The sequence below is a fragment of the Ascidiella aspersa genome, chromosome 7 (assembly GCF_963924565.1).
Source record: "Ascidiella aspersa chromosome 7, kaAscAspe10.2, whole genome shotgun sequence".
In the NCBI taxonomy this organism is placed as follows: domain Eukaryota; kingdom Metazoa; phylum Chordata; class Ascidiacea; order Phlebobranchia; family Ascidiidae; genus Ascidiella; species Ascidiella aspersa.
In genome coordinates this window covers 27861674-27883677 of record NC_139453.1, presented here as the reverse complement: position 1 = coordinate 27883677, position 22004 = coordinate 27861674, and the positions used below count along the sequence as shown (strand labels likewise).

Here is a 22004-nt window from a genome sequence, read left to right as displayed (position 1 = left end):
ACCCATTAACTGATTTGCAATTTTGCTACAGGGGCCCACAAGTTACACCACTGACAATAGCTCGGCGTACAACGGCCACACAGACTACTACAGCAACAACAACAACAACACAACCTAGAACAACAACAAAAACAACAACCACACAACCTATCACAACTGTACAACCAGCAACAACTATACCACGTAGAATACCGATTACAAACCCAAGTATAACAACCCCAAAACCTAAAGGTTAGTAAATAAGTTTATATAATTGAAGTACATTTTAAGTTGCCAAGCTTTGTTGCTTTTTTTAAGAACAAACTTTGTATATTTGTAATGATTTTTGATGACAACACATCTGTCTTGCCTTCAACTAGTAAACAAACAGTGAAATCTTTATATTGAGTGTTTACAGACTTTCAGACTTTTTAGCAATAACTTATTACAACCTTGTAAAAGAAAAATAGAATAAAAAGATACGTTTTTTTACATTTAATGGTCCCAACTGAATAAATGATGGCATGAGTTATTGACGAAATGTTTGAAAACATAAAAACATGCCAAAATAGCAGGCTTATCGATATTTTTATTCTAATTTAATTATCAATTTTGACAAAACAATTTTTTCTAATTTCTCGCATTAAACTTCAATAATTTATCAGTGTGCAGGGATAAGTCATCCCTCTGCCGACGGTTTAACGGTACACGATTGTGCCAGGCCACGGACGCGCGATCGCGGAGGCTGCAGTTAACATGCCTGGCATCTTGCAATGCATGCGACAGGGAAGATGAACTAAAAGGTAAATAGGCCTAAATGCGTAAGTTGCAAAAGTTTCCCTAAATGCGTAAGTTGCAAAAGTATCATTACATTGTAAAACGTACTGGCCGTCCACAAAATGTGCTATAGGGCTACTTAAGGTCAACTTTTGCACAGTTTAATTGTCAAGTATTCGTTATGTCAATAGTAACTGAGATTTTTTCATTATAATGTACACATGTTAGCAAATTGTTTGGGCCATTTATTGCTGTGATTGTGGGCCCTGTAGGGTACATTAGGATTAATCCCTTCCCCAAACAAAATCGAGGTTAAATAATTCAATAAAAATATATTAGGATTCGCTATTCTGGATTTGTTATTCTAGATTCGAAACCTATTATTCTAGAATACTTTGGGATTCTACTTTGAACATCCCTAGTGAATACAGCAGAACTTCTTAGGATGAAACCAAGCCATACCATTTGTTTTTATGAAAAATACATTTAAATAGAGATTGACCGATATCACTTTTTTGGACTGATACCCGATTTTTATATATATACCTGGGAAATGTTCAAAACTTGAATTAATTAAAAAAAATTCCAACTATCATTTTAGTTTATATACCTTAATCCATTATTAAACTATTATTTAGCATATTAACTTGGTGTGATGCTAAAACCCAATTGTTTTTTTATCAAAAATGGGTAAGTTATTTTTTGTGCAGGAAAAATTACATCATATTTTCGTACTAAAATATCCGCCTACATTTACTGATACTGATATATCGGTAGAAGCCAAATATCGGTGTATCACTCCACAATTTGAACATAAGTTGAAAACACAAAACAGTATAAAAGCCGTGGTCATCACAATCAAGAACAGTTTAACAATTACCAAAAAATATGGCGCTGTCTAAACACATAACTTGAGCTGAAGATAAAATTAAAATTAAGATTATTTAACGGAAAAATATGGGGTTTAAAATACGTTTGGCCCCCAATAAGTTTAAATACATTTAAAGAGATAAACCATATTTTTTTAAGAAACCTGAAAGTGTATTACTATATAATTCTAACAACAAAACAGTATAAAGGCCATAGTCAACACAATCACAAATAGTTTAAAAAATTGTTGGACTATGGCGCTTTCTAAACACAACTTAACCTGCACAAGCAAATTCAAAGATTATTTAAAAGAAAAATCTAGTTTTTTTTAATGTAGGTAAAGCCCATTTTAGTTGCAAAATATTCTAGTTTTGTACCTGATCTCTGACTAACAGTCAGTGCGGTTGTTTTAATAAGATGCATAAAGTCTACACAATTAAAATTTAATGGCCGACAGGAACCTTTCTAATTGTGGTTTTAACCTGCGAACAAAAAAGGTTGCTCAACCCTGCTATGAAGCATAGGGCAACCTTAAAGCAAGCAATAAAAAATCTAAATATTAACAACAGAACATGATTTTGCCTTGCAGCAATTGTTGGAACTCCAAGGCCTCCAGTACCCAGGACTCCAGCCCCCACAACACGTGCTGGTGAGTTTATTCAACATTTACATTAGTTAAGAATGTTACTAATGAGAAACACTTTAAAATTCTAATTTTTTTTTGTCTGTTCAGTATCCGATAGAACAAGTGTCATTGTCATTATTTTAGTGGCTTTGCCATAATCGTTTGGAGAATAAGCAATAAATCTTTTACAACTTTAGTTTCCTTAAATTTTGATTTTAAATATTTAATGCTGTAACTAGTTAATACTCATTTGCTTTTCTAAAATGAAGATTTTATACCTATACAACTATAGTTTTTTTCTTTAGTGTTTTGTATAATTAATCCTGTATCTAGTCTAGTTAATACTCATTTGTTTTTTCTTAATGTAGAATTTATACATATGCTACTGTAAAAGTTGGCAACAAGAAAATAGATTTCTTAGATGTTGAAAGTTTTAACCAGTATTGTAAAAGCAGTTATTTGAAAAAATAACTTCAATTCTAGTCCGTGTTATTGTTATAACATTTCAATTTTCAAGTCATTTTTATCAAAAACAAATAATACATTTTTAATTAGTAAATTTGTAAGATCAGGAGTAAAATTTTGATCGACTAACAACAAAACGGTTGAGCAGAAAATGGTGTAAAAAACTAACCAAATAATACTGAAAAATAAAAAAAAAGAATGTTTTTATTCAAGTCATTTGTCCTAAAAGATTTGATTCAAATCAAGGTATTTTGCCCAAATACTGAAGTCAGGTCAAGCTATTTTGCCTATATTACTTCAGTCAGGTCAAGCCATTGCAAAAATAGGGACTTAAATGCAGTTAGGTCAAATAATTCTCACAAGTCATTGACTTGAGGCTTCACAACGGCGTTTCTCAACCGGTACGCTGCGGCGCAATGGTATGCCATGGAAGGCTGTTAGGTGCGCTGCGAGGGAAAGGAAAAAACATGTCTAAATAAGTCCAAAATTAATCGGATTAAGACTTTAATGGACAAAATAACGTTCTTAGCCTCAAAGGCTGGAAGTCCCTTTAAAGATATGCAACTATAAAACCCATATAATAAAAAATGCAGACAATTTAAGAGAAATATCGGTAATGATTTTAACTGTACATTACTAAATCAATTTATTGTTTAGTTGTGGTGCCAACAACTCCCGGAAAATGCGAGGATAGGTTTCCATCTACATGCAAATCCATTAAAGAGAGGAATGTTTGCGGGAGCTTTAAAGCGCTGAAAGACACTTGCCCGTTATCATGTGAAGTTTGTAAGTAAACAAAAACTCTGATCTACAAAATCCAATAGCATAAAGAGACTAGACCAGTGGCTTTCAAAATTTGCCTAAACAATGGTTTAAAACTGTTCATGGTCAGCATTAAAATATTAGCAGTGAGCCCATGAACATAAACCATTTTAATATTTTAATTCATTTTCTTTTTAACTGACAGTGCACAGAAATTATTGTGCCAACTATCAAACTTTTTAGAATTGTTTTACTATTTTAACATTGCAAGTAAATATAGCAAGTTAGTAATAAGGATTAAGCTTCGTAACAAGACTACAAACTGTTTGTTGGCCCCTCATACAAATGTTCGCAAAATATATAAGGTTGTTCTGAAACATACTTTTTTAAACAGGTAAACCGGAAAATGTCTAGGAAAAGCCTTTCAGAAAAATGTCTTCAACTTCAGAATTTTGTGATGATGATATCTTTTTCAAACCAGTGTCCACAAACTTGCAAAAAAGGCTGTGAAAATAATGAAACTACAATTTTTTCGACTTAGTTAGTAAACAACAATGAATGTATTTATATTAACAGCCAACAAAAATGTTTACAGACTTATATATATATATATCGAATGATGAGTGGATTGTATTCATTTGTATTCCTATAAATAGATAAATTCAAATGTACCAATACTGTATTACATTTGCTTATGTGTTGGTTGGTATACTGATGTTACTTTGGTATGAGTAGACCTTTACAGAACTGTACATACCTCAATCAATGCTTTGCCTTGGATTCATTGTTTACTGTACTTTTGTATCAATTTAAGCAAGTATAGTTTTGGTATTGTTTTTTCGGAAGTTCCTTACTTTAAGCTATGTGAAATAAACAAATACTAAATAAATTGTTGAACTAACTGTTGACCAACCAAAAAAAAACATTAAAAGAAGCATTAAATTTTTAATGTCAAAATTAAAGGGTAAGCGCCAAACTAAAAATATTGCACCAAAGTTTATCACAAGTTACCTTTAAAGGCCTCAATAAGCACAAACTAGCTTTTATCGAAACATTTTTTGGCACTGGTCTAGATTCTTATTTATAGTAACGAAACTAGTTGACAAAAATTAAATTGTTAGACAGAAATATGGGAGCATAAATATAAACTTAATTTGCACTACTGTAAATAAACGTTTTTAGTGATAAATCGTATTGTAATTTTTCAGATCCGGTTACAGTATTGCGAATGGTAGGATTCTAGACCAGCGCTCAAAAATATGGCAGGATCTTAGCCCAACGCCTATTTTTTTTTAGTTTTTGTCTTAAGGATTAATATCAAATCGACCTTTAACTGTAGATAGGTATTGTTAAATTGCGTGAATAGAAACTTGCTTTATTCAGCCATGATTTGCAATTAGAAACAGTCGCTGAGTTTTAGAAACAGTTAATCGTTTTCCCGCCTTCTTTTTAAGTCATAAAATGCTTAAATAAAATTTTAAAATATTTTTGTTTAATTTAAAACACTTAACATTTTTTCAAAAGATTCTCTTTTTGATAAAATTGTTTGATTATACAATTATAATAATAATAACATTATTAAGGTTAAAAGAGCTAAAAAAGGCCGTATACAGTATTTGAACCAAAATTACCTTAAAAAAATCGCAAAGTATTAAATTGGAACTAGCATAGACACACAAACAAATCACAAATTATATTAGAATTAGCAATATGCCTATATCTGTCAAATCATTGTCAGCTTCTTGCATTTAATCAAACATTATCCTAGCATTTTAAACTCACCGAGTAAAACACTGGTTATGGAAGTTAACAATCAAATCGCGTGTTGATTTACAATTTTTAGTTATCTGTAAAATTTCTCATAATATCCCTTATGATTGCCCGTGGAACGTTTTGATTGACTGTTACAAGGCTACACAGCAGGTATCAATGAATAATTTTTTTTACCAGGACGACTAGAAATTTTGAGTCTAAAACAACTAACCTTTGAAACTGGAGGTTATCGTTCGCCTTCGTGCGCAAATAGGCAACTGAAATCTTAGCTTAAATACATTCAAGGAGACAGTTATGTTTTACTTTTACCACTGCTATAATGCAGACTTCTACTTTGACCTGATGAAGCACGGTGGTGCCAAAGCCTGTGGAGAATTCAATACAATTTATCTTTACAAAGTGCCTCCTGATTACCCTGCTGCTGTACAGCACACTTGAGCTAACATTTCTAAAACCGACGATAAAACAACACGAAACGTATTTCGGTGTGTGTGCTTTATTTGCTGCATATAATTAAATGCAATTTATTTTTTTAATCTCTAATACCACTCGCAATTAACTCGTTTATAGCGAGAAAAAATCACGGAACCGGCGAAAATAGGCATTTCAGGGAAAGTTGTCATACCGCGAAATATGAAACAGAGACGAGAAAAAAAAATGCTTTTTTTTCTGCTGCTGCTTCAACTAGAAAAGGGAATTGAGGCAGTAGCAATGTACCAGCTGGTGAAAATTTGTTAAAAAAATTGACTAGTGGCCGATTAAGGCGCGTGGAAGAGTAACAAGGGTGCTGTAAGATAATTACGTCGATTTGCGGGCAATTAGAAAAATTCCAAACACGCATTTTTTGCGGTAGATTGCCCAATGCCCATGACAAATTAAAGATTGGCAAAAGGACGAGAATCACAGGTTGTCTTGCGTAGTTCAACCTGTGCGAGCTATATATATTAGCCCTTTCTAGCAATCGACAAATAATTGGTCCATAAAATATCGGCCGAATTTTCAGCAACACACAGATTATATAAGGGAAACTGGAAAATAAAGAATTTCAGAAGTTTTTTAAAGTTTATTTCTGTTTTCAGTTTGGAATTTTAGTAGGTGTGTCCGGTGGTGCATATGCAAGTTACCAGGACAAAATGTACAACCGAGTTTTACTAACACACAATCTGCTGTACATCTCTTCATATATCAACGAAAGCACGGGCCGAATTACAGTTTGTATGAAGCGCGAGAAAAAAATATAGAAAGGTTCTGATTTTACAACCGAAAAAAATCGGGGTTTTGAAAAACAAAGCGACGCTAAATCGTCCGGATCTCTACTAAAAAAAGAAAAAAAAAATGAAAAAAAAGTCGCTTTACAGCGTCAAAACGCGGCCATACCGGTCTGACACGAAATAAAGGGTTAGGCGTAAGCGGCACACAAAACGACGAGAGCTAAATATAAATGTATACTCTATAATACGGGTTTTTAGTCGAAAAAGGGGGACAACGAGAAACAAATAAGGGGCTTCGGGTGAATTGAGAAATTTTATCAAAAAAAATGAAAAAAAAATAAGTCACTGACCTTTTTATCGACCGAACACTAAAGACCGTTTTTGGCTTTAAATGGGTAAAAAAAAAGTATTTCAAACAACGTTTAATTTTCGGTTGGAACTGCTGTAATAATCGCAGGCGTTTCAACTAAGCGACCGAATAGCGTTTAGCGAAAAAAAAACAGCAAAGCGTTTTTATTTTGTGCAAAAACATCACTTGAGCTTCGAGAATATATCACGCCGCCTATGGCTGTGTGCAGGTAGAAAATGTGGGCTGGGGGTCGAACGTTAAAGTAAGTTTTCGCTTGGCACTTTGTACACACGGAACTTAGAGCTGGCTGCTACAAAAATCTCGAAAAAAATGCTTTGAAAAAACGGCTTTTTCTCCAACTGAATGGATAAAAAAGCCGGGTACAATTTGGAAATACACTTGTGTTCATCAAATTTTGAAACACCCTTTGTGTGCAATGCTTTTAACAAACAAAATATTGTAATGCTGAAATTGCGAAGAAAGGCATTTTTTTAAACGGGTGCAAACAGCTACCGACTAACATCGTAGAGTCCAGTCAACGCAGTTTTAAAGAAATTTTACCGGTCAATAAACCAGCGTTATTTTGCTGCAAGAGCGACGAAACACACAGGGTTAATTATGAACGCGGTTCGATAAACTACGGCGTGTTAATAGGACGGCCGAAGCATGCTACAAACGAAGCAAGCGCGAGAAAAGGAGAAACGCACTTTCTAAAGGGTAAATCGACACTAAACAGGTTGGTAATCTTTTCTGTAGGTTACCTATACGGTAATTCTGAAAAAAAATCATACTTAACAGCACTTTTAGCTTTTACACAGATTTTGGTACATCTATTACAATTTTTACAGTTGCTTTTGCAGATTTTAATTTTACCAAAAAACGGTACAATTTTTAGGGAGTTTAAGAATTGTCGTTTAAGGGCAACGACTTACCGCTAAAGGATGGAACAGACTTATTATATCCACAATTGGAAGCGCATAAGTTTTGTCGAGCAGCAGTGCTTTGATATGTTTACCGTCCTACAACGTTGTAAAGTCGCAATAACTTCGTTTCCTTAATCTTGACTAGATTACTTCTCAATTTGACACAAGTCATCATTACACTTGCCTTAAACACCGGGCATTTCGGCCTTTTCGCACCAAAGCCCGTGATTTAAATCGGCTAATCCCGGTATAGCCAAGTTAGGCAGAACAATTTCCACATATTTACGACTTTACAGCGCGCGTGTGACGTCACAAAGCCACTGCCGCTCTACGAGAAACGAAAAAAAAAAGAAAAAGGGGCGACGCGAGAGAACGCAACAGGAAAAAAGACACGATTTTTCGGGCGAAAACGGGAATTAGTAGCGGCACACACACGATTAACATAATATGGTCATTACTACTGGGATCGAGGCCAAAACACATCGGATATACAAAGTGCGGTCGCGCCCTAATCACTATACACAAGAACGACCGCAAAAAAACAAGGGGAAAACGCACACTTGGAATTGGCTAAGGCATCGTCGCATCTTCTACTTTACAAAGCTGGGAGAAAAGAAAATGGCGGCTCGCTTGGCCGCTGGATGGCACTGCAGGGCGATTTTTTTCTTGCAACAGGGGTCTGGAACGCGTTAGGTCTGGTTTTGGGGCTTCAAAGGGCGGTGGAGGTGATTTTCTTGACCCCACGGCGCTGGGCCAGAAGGGATGTACCCACTGGGTTCAGGTTTAGGGGCTTGTGAGAACGAGCGGCGCTGTGGGGTAAAATAAGGGTTCAGTTGAATATTGTTAGATACGTAAGTTTGGATGTGGGGTGTCTGGTAATATCGGATCAAAGCAGATACCGCTCATCATATAACAAATAATTTTTTTGGTATATTTCAGCAAGATTTGTGAATCATGGCAGCAATTCTACCATAAAAGGCAAATTTAAAAGTTTTTTAAAATTGTGTTTATTAAAACGAGATTATAAATATTTTTAAGGAGGTCTTTAATCTAAAGATGTTTTTTAACTAAAAATAATAAAAGTGTCATCAAGAATAAATTGTACACCTTAAAAGCACAGCAGGTGATAAGTTAAAACTATAGGTAAAAAATACCAAAAATATTAATAAAAAATAGTATGTTAACAGAAAAATAATAATAAATAAACATTCTTTTTAAAAAAAAATGATTTTCTTTTTTTTAACGAATTTTTTTTCTGTTTTTAAAAAGTTTATCAATAACTGTAAATGCAATAAAAATAAAAGTCGTTTGCACAAAACCATTTTTTCGTCTCACCTGAACATAGCCGACATTGCTCCCTTGACGAACTTGTAGTCTTTGCTCTGGTTCAGGTGGAACTCTGGCAGTTGGTCGGGACGAGCCACGAAAGCGTGCATTAGAACTTGGGAAGACGAGAGGCGACGGTTGGGATCCACGTGCAACATCCGACGAACCAAGTCCTGGAGGAATAAAGAAGAAAAGGATGAAAAAAAAACAGAAAAACAGAACACGAAAAACATTACATCATGGCATATGTCCCGAGACACGAAAACCTTTAAAAACCCTAACCCTATATTCAAACGTATAAGCGCAAATTAATAATGAATGTTAGAATCCACAGTCGGCATAATTAGTAATCGGTGATAGTGTTGTATTGCTAAATAAACACGTAATAAAAAAGACATTTATAACAACCCTATTAAATCAAAATCAAATTCAAAGACTATTCAAATACTATAGAAAAACAAAGAATTTTTATTAAAAAAATGTTTAATGCGCATAACAATTAAAAGAAACTTACAGACTTTAAAGACTAGCGGCAACCTGTCATATCAAAATCTACGAACTAAAATTGTTTTTGTGATAAATATTCTCCCACCTTTGCAATGTCCGAGACGCTCTTCCAATTTCCTCCTGACATATTGAACTTTCCAGCTTCGATCCTCTTCAATATATCAGTGGGCGTATCGTCGGGACCGTTGGCGAAAGGCGTGTATCCTGCCAGCATTGTGTAAAGAAGCACCCCAAGGCTCCATACGTCCACTGCCTCGTCGTAACCCTTCTTTTTCAGCACCTTAAAATATATGGTGGTTGATTTGGTGTTCGGCGTTTTTACGCACAAAAAAAAGTGGTTTGACATTTTCACGCAAAAAAATTTGGTGTTTGACGTTTTTACGCACAATAAATTTGGCGTTTGACGTTTTTTTACGCACAAAAATTAAATTTGGTGTTTGACGTTTTTACGCCGAAAAATTGGGTGTTTGACGTTTTTACGCACAAAAATAAAATAATAAATAAATATCAACTTTATATTATTTATCTAATGAAAACCCCAAAATTTGTCCACGTTTCCCTAAATCAGCGGTTCCAAAACTGGGGTCCGTGCAGCAGTTTCAGAGGGCCCGCAATGAGAATTAGTCTAAAAGTTTTTAAATATTAGGCTTTAGCGATGTTTTAAACATTATCTGTCATCAATATTAGTCTTTATTCATGCTTTATTATTCAAGAATATAGCGTGTTTTATGATGTCTCTCTGGCATCATAAAGCATCCATTATGCTGTACAACCTGCTGTCAGCGAATCGTTCGCATTAGTTATAAAGTTGTTACATTAGAAAAAATTGTGAATGCACTAGTGTACTACAAGAAACATGGGTCATCTGATCCTTGAATTTTTATAGGGCCGCGAAATATCAAAATAATTGCAAAGGGTCCACCGGCCAAGTTTATAGACAAGTTTGGGAACCGCTGCCTTCAAAAGGTCCACGTACCCCAGCTTAAAAAAAACGTCGAATAAACCACTCACCTCTGGCGCCACAAAGTTGGCAGTGTAGCATGGCGTCATCAGCAGTCCATTGTCATGACGTAGCTGCTTCGCGAAGCCGAAATCGCACACTCGGATCGACTCTGGGTTGCCTGTCTCGTCAGCGTACAAAACGTTGCTGGGTTTCAGGTCGCGGTGGACCACCTGAGGGGAAAGTCCCGGGAAGGAAACGATTGATAAAAAGAGAATTTTCGCGGAAGAACAGTTTCTATTTGTTGTAAGTTGGATTTTAGGGAAGAAACACTGGTTTAAATTAAATATTGATATTACTATATAAGTGTACTATCGAATCTGGTAGTTCGATCAAGGTTAAAAAAAACTTGTTTATGAAATAAACTGAAAGACATTGAAAGAAAATTTATTTGTTTTTAAAGACCGGAAATTGGATGACTCGTGTTTTTGAATATGTTACGCAAATAAAACAGTAGAAATGCCATGGTCAACACGATGACAAATAGTTTTACTACGTCATTTTCCTCGCACATAAATAAGGCTGCACATAAATTCAATTCAAAGAGTTTTTTGGGAAAAACGCAAGGTTTTTGAAAGATTTTATAAGCAAACGATAAAAGGCATTTGAAGGTAACACCACGGTTTTATAGATGGTTAAAAAATTAGGATTTTTTACTAGATTTAATAACGTTCAGCTCGTTTTCTTAAATTTCGCATTAGAGAAAAGAGTAATGATGGAAAATATTACGATATTTCGGCATTCCTGATTAGGTACGTCTTTTAGAGGATCCCCAAACTATTTTAAAAAAGTTGAGGTCACTTTACTCCGTTACGTTTTTATTGCCTGACCCGTTCTTGTGCAAATATAATCGACAAAAAATAAATTTTATATTTTTCAGTTTTCATTCAATTCATTCAAATACAAGAAAATACATTTTAAGATGTAACAACTTTGCGGCAATACTGTTTATATATGTTTGCCTAAAACAAGATTTTATTACCGGACAGTGGCGGATTCAGGATATTTGTTTTTAAGGTGAATTATTACGTGTCCCTGATGCCCAAAACAAAGTGTAAAACATATACGCGCAAAGCGCCACAATTTGGGGGCTAACATATAGTTAAAAGTTGACAAAAAATATAGTTCGACAGGCCCCGGACCACATTTGGCACGTGGGACTGAACCACGCTAAGACATATAACAGTCCTAGCCCACACAAATTTTAAAATAAAGTGCAATGAACGTACAAGCTCTCACGCGGCCCACAACTACATGATAACACTAAGCTATTCAAAAGTAACTCGCGGCCAACTAAAAAAGGCTCTGCGGCCCACATTTGGGCCGAGGCCCACAGTTTGCCGACCACTGTTTTATACATATAAAAGTTATGTGTTTATTTCTTACCCCGTTCTTGTGCAGATAATCGACGACCTTGGTGACAGTTTTAAGCACGGCACTAGCTTCCTTCTCAGTGAAGAACTTTTGTCTGAGAATCTTGTCGAGCAGTTCGCCCCCTTTCATCAGTTCAGTGACGAGGAACACATGTTGACCATCGTCGAAAACGTCCTGGAAAGTTTTGATAGTGATTGTATGAAATTTGTGGGATTGTGGAGCATAATGGTTGGAGGCTGCAGTAAGACGTAGTAGGAAGTTAGGAACATTAAAGGCAATGATGTAGGTGGCATTTTGTTAACGTTTCGAATATCTCTTTATTGATTTTAAACATCGTATCAAGCCAATACAGGGTAGGTAGTGTACCGCGATAAGAATCGAGGGATTGGATTTTGCTGCTTTTTGAGACAAATTTCGTACGAGCCACTGAGACGTATATTTTTTTATTTTTCAATGGACTAGTTTTTGAAAACGTATACTTTTTTTCTTTTTGAACTGACTAATTCGAAAAAATGTTTAAATTCAAAAAAATAATTTTGTCGGAACTAGTAGGTATAAAAGTTCGTAGTAAAAAAACACAGATGGTAATGTAACGCAAAGAAGTCAAACTGACAGGTTTCAGCTGCAGTAAAATAACAGACCCCTGATAAATACAGTCACATGTATGTTTAAAAGGTAACACAAAAACACCTAAAAACAACACAAAAAATAAGTCTTAATGCTCTTACCTTAAGAGTAATGATGTTGGGGTGCTGTCCATAGCGAAGAAGAATCTGAACCTCTTCCTCACAATCACGCTTGTTCTTGAATATGATCTGCAATCGAGAATGGTTATCAAAATGTTACGCCACAATACAGTGAAAATAAGTGAATAATATTGCAGATTGGTTAGGAAGAGTTTAAAAGAATTGCTCTAACACAGTGTTTCTTAGCCTTTTTTCGGCGTGACGTGAAAATTACGTGTAAATGTCAGTTAAAATTGAACAAATTACCATGTGGAATTACTACAATATTACATCAGCAAAAAAAAAATCATAAAGAATAAGTTGATTTATTTCACCTTAACAGCGTACTCCTTCTTTGTTGCTTTATGAATGCAACGTTTGCACACTGAGTAAGAACCAATGCCAATCTCCTCCTTTTCTTCGTACTCGTCGAAAAAACTCTTTGGTGATGAAGCCAGAGTCTGAATGGAAATATATTATTGTCAGATGGTTTTAAATGCTTGAAAAAACAGACAAATAAATTTATTAAAGACAAAAAAAATCAAAAAAAGATTTTCCACAGAGAAAAAACAGCATTTTATTTCTTTTTTTTAGCATATTTTTGGCAAAATATGTCAATAAAGTGGCAGTTATATTTTCCAGATTATATAAGACTGATTTCAAGGGAATTTTAGAAATTTGTTGTTTTTTAATGAAAAAATGGTGAATCTTCTTAAAAAAAATAATAAATTTCTGCTGTACCCTGTTGGTGAGCAGAGCGGTTCAGCTGTAATCCCTGTGAAAGTATTTTGTAGAGATAGACCGATATATCGGTATCAGTAAATTTCAGCCAATATTTTGTCATGAAAAAAATGGTATAGCTTTCTGTTATGAAAAAATGGTATAGCTTTTCAGAAAAAACAAACAATTTTCCTATTTTTGCCAAAAAAATATTCTTTCAGTATCATGCAATGTTAATTTGCAAAACAAGGGTTAAATAAATATAGGAATGGGTAGATAAACTGAAATGCTATTTGGACTTTAATTTGTATTAATTTAATTTATTACCATATCCCAGTTATACAAAAAAATTGATATCGGGTATCGTTTGGCAAAAACATAAAAAATTGGTTATCGGTATCGGCCTGAAAAGTGATATCAGTCGATCTCTAGTGTTTTGAACATAAGGCATAAAAGAATGTCTACAAAACGCTCTCTACAGGGGCTTTTAACTGTACCCTGTTGGTGAGCAAAGAACACAAAGAACATAATGTTGCATAAAAGAATTATAAAAAACGCCCTCTTTAGGGACTTTCAACTGTACCCTGTTGGTGAGCAGAGCGGTTCCGCTGTAATCCCTGTGCGACGAGTTAGCGGCGCTTTTCTGCGTTTCCTCAGCAACCTGCTTCACCTCCTTCTCCTGGTCGAGAGTCGGAGCGACAAACGAGAACCCTCGGAAAAGTTGTTGGGCTGCAGCACTCGCTGGAACTCCGGGAGAATCTGGATAAGAAGGAACATTTAATTAGGGTAGGAATACTGCAAGGCATTGTATCAATTGAAAAACAAACAGCAAGTTAACATTTATTACATTTAATATTCCAAACTAAAATGTATTTAATTAAAGCACTTTAATTGTTAAGTAAAATGTATAAGTTACTTGAATCCAAGTCAAGCAAAGACATTTGTTTAAACTAAATGACCCCAGTCAAGTCAAATCGTTTTGCCGAAAAGAGGTTCATGAAGTGATTACAACCCTGATCAAAGTGAAGGGATGTGTTAGATGTCAAATAGGAATTTGTTAGTGATAATTTTAAGCTAGAAAAACTTATGACAACAAGTTTTGTAACTCAATAATAAAATGTAATGATTTAATTTAAATGGAAAGTTTGTATTCAACGCTATTTCTTTTTCTGTACAAAAAGCAAGGACAAGAAGCAAAAGTCAAGTCACCGACAGACTCTTTTGTGCAGTAATGCGCATTGGCTACTGCTACACTTAAGGCCACTCTTCAGAGGTAGGCTTAAAACAAACGTTTGCAAAAAAGCAATTTTGGCCAGTTATTGTGTTTGGTTTGCTTGATTAAATAAACAAAAGTTTTTAATGGGTAAATAAACGTTTTTAGTTTGTAAAAAAGAGCTTTTAATATCAGAAAGAATTACTCACTAAATTTAATACGGGAAGAAGTTATTTTTTTTTCTAGACGTTACAACCGAAAAGTGTTAGAAAATATTTTTTGCCAGAATCTTTCGAACAAATTATTTTTACCTGTACTACGGAGTTAAATCTATATTTAATCACTAATGGATGTAAGAGTTCCCAAGTAACCTGGGAAAATAGCCAATATTTAGGCACTTCATGGAGCTATTTACCAAGCTAACAAATAATAAATCATGGAAGTAATAGAAAACTTTAAGACGGACAAAAATTGGCATTTTGGCATGTTTGAGTTGGACACCTCTGCTCTAACTCTACCTCTTGGTTCATTTCTGAACTATATTTATATATATAGAGCCACAAACTCTACCTCTTGGAGTACGTGATGTAAACTCAGTGTCGAAGTAAGCTGCGTCCTCAGCCCTAGTGGTAGCAGGTTTAAACGGAGGATCGAGATCTTTGCGAAGCAACTTGTTCCAATCAATGCTGGCGAAAAAAGCGTGACGCTTGATTTCTTCAACTCCGTCACTGCCACTGCCAAGTCTGCAAACAGTTGGAGTATTAAAGGATAGAGTAAACTGTGCATGGATATTTAATGTAGCTTGATAATGAATTACAAGCCAAAAAGGTCGAGTAGATCGACATCATCATTTACGAGCTTCTATCATCTTAGTTAATGTCTTGTATCATCTTCAGTTTATAGTGACATTAATTCATTATCAAGCTAAAGGACAGGTTGTTATTTTCAAACTTTTTTTAGTACGAGTTTAGTATGTGTTTCCACAACAGATTCTTGCCCTCCAACATAACACATAATGTTGGCGATAAAAGTTCTAAAATTTTTGCGAACAACAATCAGTCAGCAAGGTATAAAACTTTTAATGTAAATATGCATTTCGCCATATAAATCAATGGCATCATTAGTTTATCTACAGAAATAAATGGTATAAATATATTTACAATATTAAAAATGTAAACTAATTAAACAAAATACCTCCTAAACTGACATAAACTAAGACAAACTTTGTTTAACACCGATCACTAGGGCGATTATTTTTTGACTTGTTAAAAAAGTCAAAATTTTGTCAAAATTTACACGTTGGGTCAAAATTTGTCAAAATTTTTCAAGTCAAAATCTATTACAAATAAATCGTTTACAAAACTAAAAAAAAAACTTTAGTCAGCCTTATGAAATTGGCCGGTTAGTTGTTTTGAAATTTATCGTTCAATTTTATCAAAACAATTTAGTTTTGATTTATGTTCAAAGTCATTTTAACCGTATTATATCTTTATTAGAGCAATATACGGTATAAAAACGTGTGATTAACGACGCTTAGGTTATTAAATCGATGTATATTTAACAGGTCAAAATTTTGTCAAAATAAATTATTTTTAGGTCAAAATTTCCTATATTTTAGGTCAAAAAATAATAGCCCTACGGATCACTAAAGTAACATAAGAATAAAAAAAAAAAATGATGAGTGAAGCGGCCACTGACAGCCACTAGTAAAAACAGAAAAGCAAATCGAATGACGAGCAGACGGTGGAAAGGCCAAATAGATAATAAATTAGCAAGAAGACTTAACTCACAACCTCAAAACAGAACTGCATTTTTTGAGGAGCTAGACACCAGCAAGTTAAATGGATGTAAGGCTAAATGACTCGAACAAAACAGAGCCTCAATTAACATTCAAAAATTGATATAACTCCAAATTCTGTAGCTGTATTTTGTGGTGTGTTGTACACTCGATTTTGTGGTTGAGAGTTTTATGTATGTATGTGTAATTGTGTATGTATCTTTTACTATTTTTTAAACAAATTAACAAAAATGTTACCAACCTGTTTGCTGGGTTTCTTTTGAAAAGCATTCTCAGCAGACTTTGTGCTTCTGCACTAAGAAACTGGGGCATACCAAGCTTGGCTCTGCAAAAAATTTCAAAATTTAACAAAAATCGCATAACTGTGGAAGTTTTTTTCAAGATTGGTCTTTAGTGAATAAAATTAATTCATTTATCTCGCATATAAAACAATATACTTGCTATAGGTGTGTTTTTCTTATTTTTCAGTTGAGGTATCCGACAAGTGTAACAATTTTAAGCTTTTTTAGCCCAAGTATCGAAAAAATTTCTCCATGGTGGTTACAAAGGTAGGACATATTTAAAGGGTTGTTGTGGAAATAAAAAAAACTGTTTTACTCGATCAAAAAATTTTCGACTAAAAGTTTAAACCAAATTTTAAATAAAAAGTAAAAACAAACTAATCTCAAAAAGTGAAATGCTGGTATATGCTGATCCTTCATAAAGATCTTGTCTAAAAGATTTCATAGTTTTACCTGATATTTTTATGAAAGATTCATCAAAGGAAAACCAGCGGACAAAAACATTAAATATTTATTGGGCTATGTTTTTATTGCAGTCAAGACAGAAAGATTATCTTTACTGACTTCACTAGAATGTTTAATAAATAATTATACATCTACTAAAGCATTAAAATAAGTAAACAACAGTTAAAGGTAGCTGTATAATAGTATAAGCGCTTTATATTAAACAAGATATTTACAAAAAATAAATATTTTCCACTTTACTGAGACATTTCATATAAAATTGATAACATTCTAGTCCAATCACGGCCAAAATAGTTTACAAACAAAATTATGTCTTAAGCTTATTAGACAAAAATATTATCTTCACTGAATTCACTAGAATGTGAAATGAATTATACTACTAAAGCAATATGATGAGCAAACAACAGTTAACAATGTATTTCAGATAAGACTTATAACATTCTAGCCCAATCAGGGTGTGGTAAATTTGTGCTGTGCACTCTACTTTGTGTTATTTATGTTATTCATAGTAGTACGCTGAAAGCCATCACAAACTCACAAAATCTGTCAATTTTAATGATGCCAGCAGGGAAGGCTAGAAAAACAACTAGCCTGCGGTGGCATTCAAACTCACGACCTCGTGCCATACCAGGACCATCGCTTTACAAACTGAGCAACAAAGTTTCAGAAAGGAGCGAGTCGAGAAGCAACCATACGCCAAATTTCATACCGAACTCTATGTTTATTAGTGCATTTATTGTGTTGAAGGTTAATGTTTCCTTAAAACACAGTAAAAGCCTAGAAATCCCTAGGTCACCACGCAGGGTTTAAATAGTTTACGAAAAAAATTTCTTCAATCTTACTTTAAGATCTGTGTCATTGTGTCTTTCCTGTCTCTGCCTTGGAATGGAAGTTGGCCAGTGAGCATTTCATACTGAAATTAACAAAATAAGTTGTAGATTATAAGTATGGTAAAAAATATTAGAATAATGTGCGTATTAGCTGATGTTCATACAAGTGCGTATCCAAATGTCTTCATCTTTTTGGCTTTATTGTGATTATTAAGTTACATTACAGATATGTGATAGTGTACCCAAGAATGTCAAAATATTTATTCAGAACATCAAGCTTACAGACTCCAGCCATAGGACCAGAATAAGAACAACATCCACGTTGAAATAAACCACAGTTAGGAATAAGACCAAAAAAGGACTAATACCTAAAAGTCGTAGTACCGTCTAAATCAAAATAAGTCCTAAACAAGTCAGAATTAGACCTAAATGGCCAGAATCAGGCCTAAACAACACTTTACCTAACCCCAAACCTGATCCTTAAGTACATTACTAACTTTCCTAATAATTTCAATCCTAATCCATTTTCTAACCCCAGCCATTACCCAGCAATAACCCCAAACAGGGGCAAAAATCCGGTCCCAAAACAGCGGCGCCTTAACGACGGGGGTATTGGTTGCTTTTTAGGTCTTATTGTTTGTTTCCACATTCAAATTGCATTACTAGTATAAAAAAACAAAATAGTTCTATAAATAATTGAATTTACAAAACGCAAAATTTAAAATTATTCGCAAAAAGTTGATGTGCTTTTTTTCACATGTACAGGTTTTTATCAAATATGTGAAGTCCACTAACATTTACAAATAAAAAAATGACATTGGTAAAGCATAGGTTTCCCATCAGAAATATAAGCAAAAAAATACAAAAGAAAAATATTTTAACAAATAAAGAAATTAATGATTGGACTTGGGCAAAATCTTTAAATAACATTAAGCAGGAAAGCATTCAGGTTTAAAACGTTGTAGACTTTGTAAGGAAATTAGCTTGCAATATTTCCAGGAATTGTCAAATCATGTTCAACTGGCATTCCCAGAAATTACTGAGATGAACAGGCAAGATGAATAAACAGATCCAAAAAAACAAACAAGATTTTATAAGCATGGCTGGAGCTTTAAGTAGTTTAATTTATACATGTACTGAATACAAAAACGGTAAAAAAGTCAAACACTGTTCAATATTTATTTTGTAAAATACACAAACCAAATATAAAACAAATACTTTTGGTTGTAGACTTACATAGAAGTGGTCTATTAATAACAAAATGTTTCATCCATAGTTTTAAATTTAAATGTCCGGCGTGGCTGTAGCTATAAATGGACAGGCTGTTTGGACCACAAAGCATTAAAAATAAGCCATTAAGTAACTCCAATTAGTTCAGTCAGTAATCAAAACAAGCTAATTCAGACGACAAACAAGCTATTCTCCACAGCGTGACGTTTCTCCAAAGCATCAAGGGACCCACACATATATAGAGAGAAGGCCCACAACCCTCTGTAACATACTACAGAGCAATTGTCTTTGATGACTAAGTGTGTGGGAACACATACCAGTGTCATAAGATCTCAAGGGTTAAACAACAGGCGATAATTACTTCTCTAGACTACTTTAAACGCATATATTGCTGTTGCCTTTTGGAGGACAGTACCATACAGCGAAAAGACAATGGGCGCATTTGAAATAAATATAGATACCATGGGGAATTCCCAGTTTTCAGATCCTTTTTGTTGACAAAATGTTACAAAGGATATTCAATAGGCACATCCGGCTAATGTGACGTACGGATAGAAGTTAATAATAAGCGGGGATCTTGTTTCAAATTTTGAAAAGGACACCTCTAAATTGTTTTAAGTGGTTTTACTTTTAAGGGCAAATATACAGTATAGGCTAGATGTAGTTACAAAATCTGCGGTAAAACTTTACAATATGGCCCATACAAAAAAACAGAATTGGAAACAAATAACACAACCGAAAATAATAATCTTTGTTTTGTCCAATTTAAAACCTGAAATTTCTATCAGGTTTAGTGATACACGCTGTAAACTTACAAGTTATTCAATTAAGTCTATTTCCAAAAACATAGATTTTTTGTAAAATTCGGTGATGCAAGTTATGTATAAAGTAATCCCTTTAAAAAAAACGCCTGCAAGCCAACCATGTGACAGAAAACCAATTATTTAGCCACCATTGTTCCATATTCAGAACTAACCCAACAGGAAACTGCTTTATTTGAGGTTACAAGGCAAAAGGTCAAGCAGAACGACAAGAAATCAAGTGGCAATAAAATTGTTTTAAATACCATAAAATACATGACAATTGACAGCCCTTTGCCCTAAAAACAAAGAAATTTCCTATTTTTTACTTTAAAAAATTTTATTTGTGTTTTTTATAACTGACTTTGACTAACAGGTTCAGCATCATGCAAAACTAATAAACCAAAAAAAAAGTTTTAAAATCCTTATACGTTTTAAATCACATAAAAACTATGCAGTTTCAATGAATATATAACATAAATTCAAATCTGGCTAAAAAACTATCGCTTGGAAAATGACTGTGTCAAATATTTTAAATAGAGTTATGTTTGCATTGAAAAGCAGACTTAGGAAAGTCTGGACCAGAACATGGCTAATGCTGAATGTTTGTTTTGTATCAGAACTCTTAGGGCCGAATGCACCATCATGGATCAGATCAAACTAGGATCAGATCAAACTAAGATCAACTGATCCCAGTTTGATCTTTTGAGGCACTTGGTATGCACCAAACTACGATCAGTTGAGCCGCGCTTGATCCGATCAAAATCAATTATGGAAACGAGATTTCGGTACTTTCCCTGTTTAATTTTTGTTCTTACAGTCAGTAAATCATCAGTATAATACTGTTTTAATATTGTCTGCTAATAAAAAATAAAATATGCCCCGGTCAACCAATTTCACCGACTTTGAAAAGAATTTACTTGTCCAATTAATGGACAATTATAAAAATATTTTAGAGTGCAAAAAACAGACTGCGTAACAGCCGCTGCAAAAAATAAGGCATGGGAAAAACTTTGCCAGGCATTTAATGCCGAATCCACAAATGCAACAAGAAATATAGGGCAGCTTCAAGTTCTGTGGAAGAACTTCAAATCAAGGGCCAAAAAAGAATCGGCTTATGTCAGAAGGGAGCGTTTTCAGACAGCTGGAGGCCCGACACCTGCTGAAGATGCTCAGCTGCAAAAAGTTGAAGGTATAAATGGTATTTTATATCAAAAAGTAACTTCAACAAAACACACTAATATACCATTTGTTGTGTTAAAATCAACTCTATGTTGTAATTTGTTATTTAAAACTAAGTAAACGCACTTGACGTCGTTTATTGTTAGTTAGTTCATGTATCTTTACAAAGAAATCTGTTTAAAAATTTATTAAGTAATAGCTACCGTTAGCTAACAATACCTTGCTTTTGCTGTGATAGGAATATAGTTTGACTACCATATTTGGAATATTGGCCAACAATGACTTAGAACTTATTTTATAAAGAAACTAACTACCAATTTGTTTTGTATATATGGCAGCAATGATATCAGGTCAAATAAGCCCATTGAAAAACCCATTTGATGATGATGGAATACTTGACCTAACAGCATCTGACACTGGAGAACCAGTAACTATTCTTTACGTAGATCAAGGTATAAACTACATTACAAATTTAGTTAGTTATGTTATAGCTAGAAGTCTTAAATACAGATTTTAGTTAGTTGTCAAGTTTTACTTATAATGAACAATAATCAACTTTTTTTTGGAATAGATTTACAGCAAAGCAGTTCTACGTCAGTTCAAGACAGTCCGCCAGTCAAAAGAATGAAGCAATGTAAAAATAATGTCACCCAGAATGACATAAATGTATTAAAAAAGGCATTTCTAGAAACAGTTCTCAAACAAAAACAGGAAAGGCATAGTATCAAGATGAAAATTTTACAGCTTAAACTTGAAAAAGAACTCAGAAATCAAGCAGATGAGAATACAGATCACTAGGAATTGACAGCTATGATGAAC

General features: G+C 34.0%; 2 protein-coding genes across 3 annotated transcripts in view; one reads left to right on the top strand and one right to left on the bottom strand.

Moving 5' to 3' along the window:
* LOC146138781 (uncharacterized) overlaps positions 1-4381 on the top strand; it is a 28069-nt gene extending 23688 nt beyond the window's left edge. For both annotated transcript variants that reach the window (XM_083393675.1, XM_083393674.1), the window contains exons 20-24: positions 32-231; positions 645-782; positions 2216-2275; positions 3374-3502; positions 3873-4381. In XM_083393675.1, the coding sequence (XP_083249801.1) occupies positions 32-231; positions 645-782; positions 2216-2275; positions 3374-3502; positions 3873-3892 (547 nt within the window). In that variant the 3' untranslated portion in view covers positions 3893-4381. The remainder of the gene's footprint in view (positions 1-31; positions 232-644; positions 783-2215; positions 2276-3373; positions 3503-3872) is intronic.
* Positions 4382-6402: 2021 nt separating this feature from the next.
* Positions 6403-22004, bottom strand: part of LOC146138780 (ribosomal protein S6 kinase alpha-3-like) — a 29355-nt gene continuing 13753 nt past the window's right edge. Inside the window, exons 7-17 of the mRNA XM_083393843.1 lie at positions 17986-18056; positions 16639-16722; positions 15170-15342; positions 13970-14145; positions 13002-13127; positions 12670-12756; positions 11954-12115; positions 10579-10740; positions 9653-9847; positions 9070-9233; positions 6403-8543 (exon numbers count right to left, since the gene is read on the bottom strand). Coding sequence (XP_083249969.1) covers positions 8444-8543; positions 9070-9233; positions 9653-9847; positions 10579-10740; positions 11954-12115; positions 12670-12756; positions 13002-13127; positions 13970-14145; positions 15170-15342; positions 16639-16722; positions 17986-18056 — 1500 coding nt within the window. The 3' untranslated portion in view covers positions 6403-8443. The remainder of the gene's footprint in view (positions 8544-9069; positions 9234-9652; positions 9848-10578; positions 10741-11953; positions 12116-12669; positions 12757-13001; positions 13128-13969; positions 14146-15169; positions 15343-16638; positions 16723-17985; positions 18057-22004) is intronic.